General features: G+C 31.1%; 1 protein-coding gene across 1 annotated transcript in view; it reads right to left on the reverse strand.

Annotated features, from left to right (window-relative positions):
- Positions 1 to 14601, reverse strand: part of STK17B (serine/threonine kinase 17b) — a 29063-nt gene that overhangs the window by 12745 nt on the left and 1717 nt on the right. Inside the window, exons 2-3 of the mRNA XM_006921303.3 lie at positions 6696 to 6861; positions 1080 to 1292 (exon numbers count right to left, since the gene is read on the reverse strand). Coding sequence (XP_006921365.1) covers positions 1080 to 1292; positions 6696 to 6817 — 335 coding nt within the window. The 5' untranslated portion in view covers positions 6818 to 6861. The remainder of the gene's footprint in view (positions 1 to 1079; positions 1293 to 6695; positions 6862 to 14601) is intronic.

Below are 14601 nucleotides of genomic sequence, written 5' to 3' on the forward strand. Positions count from 1 at the left end.
GCATTTTTATTTAAAAGTTAAATCTAGACAATCAACTTGCCTGATATAAAAACATTGATTTTTTTTATAAATATATAAACAAATCTCTTCATTCTTAAGATAACTGAATACTAAAATTAGGTTAATATACTCTTAATTCAAAAAGCAATGATGCAGATTAGCTACCAAAAAGAATTACAAAGAATTATAAAGAATTATGCATTTTTCTAAAACAAATACTTATCTCTTTAGTTTATTATAAAATAGGTTTTTTTAAAAAAACTATCAGAATCTAAAGCATACTAAACATACTATAAAAACTATCAGAACCTAAAGCATACTAAAACATACACTTAGCTAATCTCTTCCAATTGTTGCAGATGTCAAACACATATTTTACATATTTATAATAAATATGTTAAGACTGTCATGCATCACAGGCACTATTTTAGAGTCATATGCCAATATACTGGTTAATAAACCAGTTAGCTTAAACATGCTATATCCCACCTAACGGATTATTGAGTATTGGGTGTTTTCAACTTTTCACTGACTTGTGGGAAGAAATATATTTTATTTTTAATTGCTATAATTCCTAATATACTGTTCTGCATATCACATCTACTAAATAAATGTGTTTCTTTCACGAACACTGTGCTAGGTATACCTTCATGCAAGTTTACCTTTCTATTCTCCTTGGGTCATTTCCTTGGATGGGTTTTTCAAATAGATGGACAAAATATATAAATGATTTCAATTCTGTCTGCCCATGAGATTGTTTTCTAAAAAAAGTCATCAAATTTCTGTGCCATTAGCAATGAAAGTATACTTGTATTACCACATTCCCCAAATACTGTATTGTCATTTGTTCATTCTGTGCTATTTAATTAGTTTTAGTTTATGTGGGACTGTACCTTTAGCCTTGTGAAAAGAAAATATTTGAATAGAGACTATGTCCCTCTAATATTTTACCAACAGGAATCTTTCCAAATTCTTGGCATACTTTTATCATCCTTGTTCTTGATATTTCAAGTCACCTTATCTCACTAATTAAAATGGGTACTATAAATTTACTTAAATTTATTGAAGTGCATACTTACTATTCTAACACCAAAATGATTTCACTTGTGTTTTCATAGACTTCATGAAGATTAATCACATGGGGACAGGATTTTGCCAATTCAAGTACAGCAATCTCATGTAGAATCTCTGCTCGACAATCTTGTCCTCTTCTTCTCTTTTTTAGAAATTTTGCAGCATATTCTTGACCAGTAGATTTTGATATACACTGTCTAACCACAGCAAATTTTCCTCTGGGGAGAAAAATGATGACGATCAGTTTTAACTTTTCCATAAAGAATAATATTAGTATAATACAAATATTGATATACTTCCCACTTAAAGTCAATCCTTTCAAAGAATAATGCCACGGAATTTATCTTTGTTTTCTTAACTGTTGCATGTATTTTTATAAAATTTATAGTACTATCACATAAAAATGAAAATGGCAAATGTAACAACAGGTTAAGACAGTATTATATTTGTTCTTCACTATTAATATAATACATTATCATTGTAGGGGGAGATCACATTTGCATGCCAACTCCATACCATACTCTTGATATAAATTGTTTAAGTATCACAACAGTCCTATATAGTAAATGCTATTCTGTTTTGCAGCCCCCAGAGAGGATATGTATCTTGGTATATTTCCAAACCCCATATCCTTAATAGGGTATCACATTAACTCTCTAATCAAAATAGCTTTCCTTCAAATACAAAAAATTAAAATGAATGCGAAAATGGGTATTTGACATTTAATTTTATTAGTGTAATCACTTTGCCTTTCAACACCTTTTAGCAAGCTTTCTATCACAATTTGTCAGTTGATTTACCAGTAAATCTTTTAGTATTGCTTAGTAGTTTATGAAGCCTGTAATAGATACCAAAGATATATATATATGTACTATGGAGAGTATCTAAAGACACTTCACCATCAACTAAGAAAATTAATGGTTATCAACAGCCATATACAAATGCACTAATTACAATCATGTTTATCATTTTAGGAATAAGTACGCGCTTAGCTGTCTCCAATAGAAGTAAGCAGCATCTCAGCCAAAATTTAAAGACATTGGCAAATGTGTGTATTCTTCAACCTATAGTTGCCCAAAATCTAGTTTCCCAAAGACCTAAAGCTACTTTGAGTAATAATATTTTAAGAAACTAAAAAACGCTATTATTGACTGCCTGCTCAGAAAAATATACACATGCCCTTAAATAGAAAGTTTTACATACAATTCAACAAGAGGGTGTTAAGATTTCAAAATTCATTCACAAAGCTTCTAAGCCTGAGTTCAGGGAATCCAAAATTAAGAACCTTTATCCTAAGGCTCAAATTACTCTCTAAATACTAACAAATCAGTTATAAATAAAGGATCTTCAGAGACTAACTTCTGTTCCACAACTCCTCTTTTTCTAATTTCCCTTCGAATATACTTCTAACATAGCATATCAGGTGGTTAGCATGGAAAACTATTTTTAATACATTTAGTATTTGGATTTGGGGTGGGGCAAAATAAATTGATTATATTTTACTGGCTAGTCTCAAAACCAGGATGACAAAGATTTCTACTCTTGATTTCCTAAATTTCCTCCAAATTGGTGCCTGTGAAATATACTGGAAATCAAGTTGCAAAACTATAGCTACCAATGCCAAAGGAAAAAAAAAAAATTGACCAAGCTATAATTTGACTTTTCTACATTTATCAAAATATATATCAACTCAATAAATTTGCATGCAAAACCTGACTATTTGAAAGAAGTTTTCACTTATGATTTGATATCTTTAACTAGATATTTTCTTACTGTATGTAAAAGGAATACAAATGGATGCATTTTAATGAGCACACTAAAGAGTTAATAATTTCCTTAACTTTATATTCAAACCACTCATGTTTTATAGATTTTATACTGGATAAACTGAATCAGACTAAGATTAAACATGAAAGTTCATATATGAAATTGAAGTGCCAAGAATTAAACTGTAGAATATGAATTCCTAGCTTTCTGTTGTAACACTACAAAACAATCCCTCCCTTTAAGTTATGTTTTTTTAAATGTAACTTACTTCTCACAATTCTTACTTAGATTTAGAAGTAAAAATTTGTCTAAAACGAAAAGGAAATTTTGAGTTTTATGAAGAAATCCACCTTGTAAAAATTAGGAAACAGAAACTGAGTTAACCAAGAACACTGGGTTTATAGCACCAATTGTGATAATTTAATTCAGCTGTAATTTTATGAATATATCTACAAGCCAGAATTTTCTCAGAAACAAAGAGCAAAATTAAATAATAATGATTTTTATCTGTTTCAGGTATTCTAAAGATGCCTTACTTAAGTGCAGTTCTCATTAATCCAGGGCAAAAGTGACAAAATGACATTGGTAATTATTTGTCAATATTCACCACTAACTAAAAGCCCCACAAAGGCAGAGACCCTGTGGGTCCTAATTACCACAGTAATTATAAAAGCTATACTTTGCTAACTAACACATAATAGGAACTGAAACATCTGTTGAATGAATGCTAATTATGTACCCACTATACAACCATATATTGTGCTATTTTGAATTCTGTACTTAAAGCATTTAAATTTTTAAAGCTTACTTGCAATTCCAATAAAATTTTACATATGTTAATTTATATACTATTAAATAAAGTAAATATTTTTACCATAATTACCAGATGACTTTGGAAAAAAGACAAGTATTTGTTATCTACCGTAAAATGTTAATTGTGGTTCAGAAGTATCAAAAATAAACTTCCATATATAATATTCCTATATCAAATTTAACAGAAACATATTTAAGAAAATTTAAAACCCTTAACAATAATAATTAATTCATACCCTAAAAAGGCAAAGCTGACTAGATTTCTCAGCAGTGAAAGGTCTAGTAGTTACCCTTCTGCATTCTAGAATAGACAATAAAATGTGAAAGGAAGGGGGAGGGTAAGCCACAAAGGAAGCTGACGTTTATTTCTGCCTCTGCCTCACCCTTCTGACCACAGAAGGCCTATGAAACCTTGCCTCAGTTGGGGGAAGGGTAGAGAAACCTTACCCAACATGTTAAAAAACAGGAACAATGCAAAGAGTTTTGAGAATAGCCAAAAATGAACTGTTAACTTTACATGTTTTTTTAGTTTGCTAAAGGACAATTAATTCTAAAACTAACATCTTAAAATTAATAAAAAGGCGATTGATTTAGAAAGGTAACTTTGTAGTTCACCACATGCTAGAATTATACATTTATATACTTTAAAATGTACAAACCTCAGGAAAAATAAGATTATGATCCTAATCTCCATTTCACAAAGGTATAGAATATTAAAATTGGTAACAATATTAAAAGAACTCAAAGCAAAGTTCTTGGCAGGTGAAAGGTCATGATTTCTAATTTCTCATGGTTTACTAATATATCAATATTTACCATGTGACTCATTACCCTATATTAATAAAAAGGAAGATGTTAGGTCTCGTTCATAAAGATATTAGGATGAGATATTAGCAATCTGAATTTATTGTAATTAGATTCTGTCAAGAGTTTTTGCTCTAAAACGTCAAAAAGTATATCTGATTCAAGTTTGTGATTGTTATTTATGATGGCATGTCTTTTGTAAGAACTATTATTATTGTCCTCTTTCAAGTTTAGGTTCTCCAAAATGCTCAAAGAAAAAAATATTTTATACACTAATTCCCATAATATCTCTTATTTTACAACATTAATAAATGTATGTAATTTAGTCATCAAAATAGTAACTGAGAAAAACAGAAAAGAATGCCCTTTATTGTGTCTACTGTTCAAGGCATATTCAGTTACCTGCTCAAAGTATTTTCCGATCATTTTTGCAACAGAAGGAAGCTTGGAGACAACTTTAGATTCAGAGTAAACAAAGGTCAACTGACTTCCAGCTTAATCTGCTTTTACTATAATATACTAAAGGGATGCCATATGACACATATTTAACAAGGCTGTTGAAAAAAAAGAAAGAAAACTCCTAATGGAATCTTACACTGTCTCAATAGTTTTGTTGTATTGTAGATAATTAGATATTACAATACTGTGTCCATTCTAGGTCTCCTCATTTCAAGGCTGGCAATGAAAAATGTAAGCTGGTTCAGAAGACAGTAACTGGATCAAGGAAGGCTATTTGGAAATCAGGCCATAATATGAGCATTAAAGGAAATTAGCAATACAAACCTCTGAAGGATTTTTTACATGGACATTATATGCAGCTACAAAAGGAGAACGCTGTTTATTGGGTAGATGTGAACAGAGTAGAAAACAGAACCTTCAGTGACTAAGAGGTCTACAAAATGGAAGAGACACATTCTGAAGTAATGAGTTCCCCAACACTGAAGCATTACAGTTGAGGCTGGATAAAAAAGCTTGTTAGGAAAATCATAGGAAAGAGAGCTACAATGCATAAGATATTATATTAGAAGACCACTGACCACCGAAGTCCTTCCAATGCAAAGATTCTATGACTATTCCATGTGAGATACAGGCAACTAAAAGAAAACTTATGCTTTCCTGTTACAAGGCGAAGAGAAATAATTATTGATTTAGGACAATTTCTTTAAAACATTCTGAAAAGTTTTAAAAACTGTATCTTTTAATACACTGTTACAATACCCAAATATTTTGCATATAATATAAATATGCCAGGAATTATGAAATGAGCTTTCACATTAGTTCTTAGTCCGATGAGGCAGATATCATCATTATTTTGAAAAAGATTGCATCCAACATCTGCCAGGTGAAAAAGCTAGGACACTTCTCTTTATGTTTCACATAAAAGACTACCAAGAACAGAATAGCTTTTTGTGGTTCTGTCAGTTTTAGTTTTCACATTGAGATTTTCAAAGATAAAAATCAATCATACTATTTTACTGTACATTTATCAATACAAACATGGACTTAGTAAACCATTTAACATAAGCCAAAACATTTGCCTCCAAACTAAAATCAAACTGAAGACAGAAACTTATCACCATCTTGCAAACCTTTAAGTGACTTAAACTTAAAGCTCGAAAGATGCTGAATATGTAACTTAAATAACTTGGGATGTCTTTTATAAATTCCATATATATTAAAATTGTAGTGCTAAATGGTCTCATAATCTCAGGTCACCCCCTTGGCCGTAAGGAATTTTACACCTTGGTTAAGCCAAGGATTAGTATTACTGCAGGTTTCATTTATAGAATGTACAAAAATGTATATAGCATTCTACTAAGTACTTTATAAATATGAACTAATGTAGTCCTCAAAACAACCATATAAGATACAATTATCTTCATCCCCACTTCTCAGATGAGGAAACTATAGCACCAAGTACAGTAATTTAATTGAAGTCTTGGAGCTTGTTGGCAGTTCACAATGATAATCTGCCTCTTCCCATGCACAGCCTCAAATAAGAACCCTGACTTCTGATAAGGGCTCTGAAGCTAGAGGTGGGATATATCATATAAACTCACTAACCCTCCACAGATTTGATTTCCAAATCAGTTAAAACTAGACCCTGTATAATAACAGCAGAAATGATGACATCTCTTTCTAATCATTGTTAAATAATAATCGAGTTTTATATAACTATGGACACACAAGTCCAAAATGTTAATTTAAACGGCATACACATCATAAAATTTCCTTACCTTCCTAGTTCTTTCGATGTAAGTGTATAAAAATTATTAAAGTTTTCCATTTTTATTGGAGTTTGAGGAGTTGTAGTTAGCAAGCCTGAAATACTTCGGCAATCAAATCTTCTCCTCGACATGGTAGATGACTTCCAGATATGCTTCTGTAGTCACTTATTTGTACCTATTTAAAAAAAAAAGAGAAGATAAAGGATATAACTTAAATCTAATTAAGAAAAAAAATGTTACTTATCTGAGACAGAATGTGCATTACATTATACAGCTCCAAAGATAACTATAACATATAACCAAAAAGAAGATTTAAAGAGCACATTCATTCTACCCACAAGGTAAAAAATTAAAAAGCGCACACATAAACTGGTATTACCTCTACAGCACTTGAACTAAGTTACTGACTTCTTTTATGAATAATACTATAAGAAACCTGTAAGACTTACAAAATTCTCTAAAAAATAGTTCAACAAAATTTTAATACAAGAAATCATTCGATTTCATTTTTAAACTTTCATTCTTTAAAGTTCTAGCTCCATAAAACAAAATAATGAACACAGCGAGGTAACGACTATTCACTTTAAATTTCTCACGGCCAAACAAATTTGATGGTAAATTCACCTTTTTTGACTTATATTACTGACATCTGAATGACTACAAGAAATAGAACTTGTTTCACAGACTGTCTACATTCCAGTACTAAATCCAGAAACTTTCACATTCTTAGAATCTTTCTTCCTTTTGTCAGTACCCAGCACAGAGCCTGCCGTGTATGAAGAGCTTTATAATTTTGTAGGATGAGTGACTGACCATATAGAAAGCTTTACTCTAGAGTCGTGATTTACATCTGAAGCTCATATTTATCTGGAACTTTGTAATATTTACATGTATTCAGTTTTAACATCAAAACTACATTTCACATTAACGAAATTTACAGAATAGCAAACTATATATTTTAAGATACTTCTGACTTTCAGTTATGCCTATCTAATAAATAAAAAATCCAGTATTATTCTTTTAGCATCTTCTTATAATAATCCCCTAGGCTTTTGTTCCTTCTCCGCCACATTTTTTCTCCCTTTATTTCTAACTTAACATGTACTGTTTCTTTATCTTCCTAAATCCAAATGTCAACTATACTCAACTTAGTAAATAAGCAAAGTGATTAGAGCTCGGTGTTTGTTTCTCTATTTTCTCAAGTTTAGTCTTAAGTCTGCAAAAATTTTTTTCTCTAAATCTCTTGGGTTTGGGGGAAACAAAGCCTTAATTAATTTTGGGGTAGTGAGTTAAATAATTTAGTTAGCTAGTATGAAATTTAGTTAGCTGGTATGATGGATAAATGGGAATTATGATCCATCATATCAGTTAAGTAAATTATTTAACTTTGCTACTGTTATGGGCTAAATTTTATCCCTCTCCTCAAAATTCATATGTTGAAGTCCTACGCCCCAGTATCTCAGAAAATGACTTTATTTGGAGACAGGGCCTTTAAAGAGGTAATTAAATTAAAAATGAGGTCATTAGGGTGAGCCCTAATCCAATAGGACTGGTATCATTACAAAAAGAGGAGAGGACATTAGGACATAGAAACAGAGGAAATACCATGTGAAGACATGGGGAGAAGGCCATCTACAAGCCAAAGGGAATGGCCTTAGAAGAAACCAACCACGCTAACATTGATGCCAAACTTCTACTCCCCAGAATTGTGAGAAAATAAATTTCTGTTGTTTAAGTCACCCAATCTGCAGTAGTCTGTTATGGCAGCCTAGTAAACCAACAAAGCTACTTAAAAATAAACAAATAACTATTTCAAACATATAGGAAGGGATACAAATATCACATAACAAACTTGTTTTTTTCAATCTTCTTACTTTGCCATATTTTGTTTAAATTAAAAATAAATAAGACATTATAGACACAGTTGAAGTCTATCCCTTCTTTTCCATCCCCAGTTTACATTCTCACTAGCACTGGGTGGGAGGGTTTATTATTTCCTTGCCAACATTAGCTCTGTTCAGACTTTTAATTTTTGCTATTCCAAGTGTGATAAAGGTGAATGGAATTTTGAATTTACTTTGCATTTCTCTAATTACTAGTGAGGAAAGCTTCAATTCTGCTTCCTCTAAAGTATGGATGATAATAGCATCTATCTTGCAGAGCTCTAAAGATTAAAAATTAAAATATAATGAACTCATGCAGAATGACACTGGCACAATGCTAGTTTTGAGACTATATCATGATTGTTCAACACATAAATATTGTTAATATTCTACCCAAAGATACTCTCCATACAGTCCTCTGCCATTATTCAGTAGCTGTACTCTGTTTCCATATTAAAACTCTCACTCAAGTTAGTTTAAATTCAACTCTTAAAATTCTGTCTTTTCTGTTTTGATGAACTATTTGTTTTTAGTTCTGATGGTACCCAGTTTCACTGGTCACATATTCTTCTCTGAAAAATCAATACAGTTATCAATTTCTAAGCTTGATCTATTTTTTTTCTAGATCATCTCTGGGCTTTTACAATTTTTTTTTCTAAATTTAAAAGTCTATGAATATGTATGTTTATGATCACATTTATGCTATACACACATATAGAGAGAGAGAAGGCATGTATGTGTATCATGGGTAAGAATTGGGCTACATTCTCAATACTGTTCATCAATCAGGCCCTGGGAAACATGAAAACAAGAACATATCAAATTCAATCATAGAGAGAGAGTAGAAGCTCTTGATTCTAAGATGTTCACCTCATCTAGATTTTAGAATTTAAGATGTTATATTATGCTATAATATACCTGCCACAAAGTGATTTATTCATAAGAACTCTAGGAGAATTAAGATATTTAAGTATTTTCTGCTCTCAAGTTTCAAGAGTCAATATGGGTCTTAGATGTAGTCAAAGATTTATCTTCAATGAAGATTTATAATAGTAAAAGAAATAATAACTTTGTTGAATGAAGGAACCCGAGTCCAACAATAGGGAAATGGTTAAATACACTTAAATAATAGAATATTATATACTCCAAATTGTGCTTTCAAAAGAATCTTTTTAACTCATATAATATTAAGTGAAAAAAAAAAACATAAAAATTTTATATACAATATGATAATTTTGTGGGAAAATATTAAAGCAAATAGAAAAAAAGACTGGAAAACTATGGCAAAATGTTACCAGTCATTATCTTTGGGTGGTGGATTATGGCAGTCTTTACACTTTCCTATGTTTAAGTTATCTACACTAAGCAGGTACTACACTTTAATAAAACACACCTCTTTACACATTCAGTGTTTACTTGGCTGGAAGTTCAAAAGCCATTATTGCTCAGGTTTTTTAAGGCCTCAATGTTTTCTCTGCATTTAGATAGAGCAGATAGTTGTTCATTACCCAAATAATATGTCTGTTCTTATGCGAGACCATATAAGCATTTAGGGTAAATACTAAGCAAGAATTAATGCCTTGTTTAATACTGCATAGAAAAAACAATTTAAGAAATTCTGAATTAATGTTATAGTTATAATTCTATATAATTAATAACAATTTGTAACCTCAAGACATATACCTTTATTATAACTCACTTGTGAAAATTCAGACTCATCCTGGGACTCCTCTAAAAAATATTCAAAATGTGATAGCCAAATATACTGTTAAATACTGTTTTATAATACCTATTTTTTACTTATATTAGAAGGAAAAATAACTTTTTTTTAAATAAAAATAAATGAAATGGCTTAATAATAATATAAGTAGGGCTTTATTACTCAGGTTACTTACTAGTATCTCCTAATACAGGACATAGGCTTATATTTAATTATTACCCTAACAAATTTTTCTTCCCTCACATGTACTGTTTGGTCATCATAATGAATGACTATACAACAAGTATTTGTATGACTATAAATGTAGTTGAAAACAGAATTAGGCAATCAGTAGTTTTTAAAATACATATAAACACAAAAAATCATTGTTTGAGTTCCGACACATTTTACCATGGCTCTAAATACACTGGAACACAAGCCATATCTTAGAAAAAAAGAAAGCACAATTCTGAAGATTAAACCTTAAATATATCTACTTATTGCTATTATTAAACAGGACCTATATTACAAACTGCTTTAGGAATCCACATAGCATTCCTTAAGTGCACTTTCCTTTAATTTACTGCACTTGAATCAGTGGCCACAGCCTAGATATTCTTCCATTTCCTCTCATTTGGCCAGTTTTACATATATTAGAGCACGACTGCCATCTTTATCCACCAAGCCCTCCACAAACATCTGGTTGCCTTCATGGAAGATTTAATCTTTGGGCACATGAAGGTTATCAGTTATCTCTCCTTGCATCTTCCTAAATTTCCCACCAAATTCTCTTTAACTCCAACAAACAATCCCAGACCTTTTCTTGTTTTCTATCACAATTCACAGACCTACAACTGATTCTAAATCACCAGTACATCTCACTCTATTTGAAATTCACTTCATAACACTTTATTAGGCTATACTAATAAAAAATAAATCTTAAGGGAGTTAGGTAAATGTGTGTGTGTGTGTGTGTGTGTGTGTGTGTGTGTGTGTGTGTAGGTACACAATCAGACACAATTAGGCGCTAGAAACAGTAAAAGGGTTATAGAAGGCAAGATAACGATTAAGCTTTCAATTACATAGTACTACTAAAAATAATGGTATCTCATTATTTTCAAAGATTTTTTTCATTAACCCCCATTACAATAATTACAATAAAAATTCAAATATGGATCAGTGAAGGACGGAACATAAGGAAATGTTAAACTTGATCTGGGCCATAACTCACTTGAAGGGAGAAAGCAAATATGATGTGATCAAGACAAGGAAATAATCCCTGTAAACTTCTAAATAGCTCTATTTAAAAATATTCATCATGACATTCATTTCAAACAAAAATGCTTTATTAAAATAGACTATATCATATACAATAAATGAAAACATCTAGAGAATTAAATTGCCTCCTTTGATCTCTCCATTGGCTACCCCAAACCTACAAGCTAAGTCCTTATAGCATAATACACAAAAACCCTTGAGGCCAGGAACTGGGCTTCATTTCCTGTCACACTCATACCTCATATTTTGCATCCACATCTCTGTTATACTTTCTGCCTGAAACATTCTCTCTACCTTTCCTTAAATGGCTAACTTTTCTTATGCATCCTTCATATCTCAACACAGCACATCCTCTGCCCCCAACCTCCCCCACCCCAGCCCGGAAGCTTTGCCTAAAACCCACAGGTTGGGTTAAGTGATTCTTCAGTATGCTTCAAAAAGAGCATACCTCTTTACTTCAATATCTAACATGTTAGACTGCAATTATGTTTAGTGTCTAAAAGGTAGCAACCATTTACTTTTGTGTCTAAACTCCCAGCCTGGTATAAATTTAAAAATTTTTTTATTATAAGAATTCTAGGAATTAGGAAATACAGCCAAGAGGAATTTTTAGGTGTATCTCATCTCATCAAGGGTTTTTGCAGAACTTAAGATGCGTCTTGAAATTATAGTATTGGAGGTTCGAATGCAGCTAGTCTCTGTTTAATTCAGTGTTTGGCTAAATAAAATAGGGTATATTTTAAATTGTTATTAATTTCAATTCTAAACAGGATATCCAAAAAGTCTGGAAATATGGATAAAATTACCTTATCGTATATTGTAATGCAATAACAATAGGCCATTTATTTTGTATTTACCTGTCTTTCCAGACTAGGTGACCACCTGTTTTTATATAAATACATACTTCAGCTAAGGACATCAATATTTTAAGAGCTACTTCAATCAGGAAATTCAGATACAGTCCTGTTAAGGACTGATTAATCTAGATCTTCATGAAGTACATTTGAAAGGCAATGGAAAGCATGATAGATCTTACAGTAGGACCTAGGAACCACTGTTTTGAGGGAACTCTTGCTATTATATTTGTTTGGTCCTTAGTACAATTAAAATTTGGACAGATTTATTCTAGTTAAGCCATAAGTGTCAACTTGTAAACTTGTTTGATTAAATAATTTAAAAAAGACAACGGAAAGCAAAGAGAGGCACAAGACTGATTACAGGGAAACAACTCCTTTCTATGTCGGCATTTACAGCTACCAAGGTTTCCCTAGGAAACAGAGGAATTGAAGATTTATCTAGCATCTTTCAAAATAGTGTGGCAGAAGGATCATTTTTAATATCACTGATTAGAAGTAAAGGTATTGGTGTAAGCATAGGGATGATGATGATTTCCAATTTCACAGAAGAGACTGTATTCCTTACATATATTCTACTGTTTTATTTTATTTAAGATTGAATAGAAAGCATAATTCAAGAATTTATTCTTTGAAAATCACACCAGGAAACCAGCTAACTGACTCTAGTCCAACCAATCTAGCATATGGTACCCAAGAGAGGAAGTCCCAGGTAACAACATCAGGCCCAATTCTGTGCCGGGACAGTAAGGCCTGGTATCCCCTCTTCTACCTTCAGAAGAAGGATCAAACCCTATAATTGTGAATAGTACAGGAAAATGTTGCAAAATGGAAATACACTGGGCCAACAAACATACAGCGCTTGTCATTCATCAGATGAAAAATTTAAGTTTCTGTTGTAAAATAGAGTACTGTTTACTTATATTATCATGAAGTTCTGTTTATTCAGTAACTATTCCAATGCAAAATGGATTATGGTCCTTTAAGGATTAAAGATGAAGCTATCAACTCACTGTTAATATTAAAATTTTTAAATACTTAAAGTATAACTACGCCCTCTTTTGAGGAAGAAGTTGCAAAGGGTCAGGGGTACACCAAAACATGTTGCATGTAAATATTAAAAGAAACAGACCAGTTTAGATGTTTAAGGTGGCATTGAAATTCCAGGTTAAATGTATTTGGGAGGAAAAAAAAGATAAATAAATATAAATAAATAAATAAATAAATAAAATTTAACAAAATATGTTTTGAAAATTAAAATGTTTATCACAACATATCTAAATAAAAATGTGTAACTTAATTTATAAGTACATTTGGTTATTGTAATATTCAAAGAAATCTCCTTTAATTATAGTCTATCGTAGAATATAAACTACTTAAAAATAAAACCATTGAATTTTGTCATCAATATTGTGGCAAACTAAAGCAACTAAAACATTTAAAGTTTTCCCAAGTGGAAAGGAAGTACATAAATGATCATTAATGTTTCTGACACAATCAATTCCCGCAAAAATGCAAAAGAATTAAAAAAATAATCCAAAAAACAAGAATCAATCAAAATCTTTTAAAAGCACTGTTCTTTTCAGCTGCCAATTTTATAGACAAGAAATATGCTCTACAATATAACATATGTGCAATTTTGAGGCAATTTTAGGATTAAGTGAAAGTGTTAGCGATGGATTTCCTTGATTCTTGGGCTTTAAATTGGGATTCTGAGATCAAAACAGAAATTTTTGATAAGGAAATTCTCTCATAATTAACAAACAGCTTCAGAACAAAGTTTTAAAATGTTTTAAATGCTTACTCAACAACAGTAAAACACTGTGCAAGCTTAAAAATAAAATTATTTGATTAGAAACATGCCATAAAATGCCTGTATCTTCTTCAAACTTGTTAATGTGCTGACACAGTGATCAATTAGTCAAGTCTCAACTTTCTTTAAAAACTGATTCTATCTTAACCAAACTGTAATTCACCATTCAATGAGCCCAAGGGAAATCGCAACCATTCTGTCCCCACAAAAAAGGAATTCAAATTATTACAAATTTTACTTTTAAAACTCAAATATATTACCATGTAAATATATTTTACTTCAATTTTGGATCCATAATTTAGAAAAAATTTTAAAATGTATGTGTACCTCAAAAATAAAGCAGCTATAATTCCAATTACTAAAATATTAGAAAAAAATTTTTAATTGA

Source organism: Pteropus alecto, unplaced genomic scaffold, assembly GCF_000325575.1.
Source record: "Pteropus alecto unplaced genomic scaffold, ASM32557v1 scaffold3, whole genome shotgun sequence".
Classification (NCBI taxonomy): domain Eukaryota; kingdom Metazoa; phylum Chordata; class Mammalia; order Chiroptera; family Pteropodidae; genus Pteropus; species Pteropus alecto.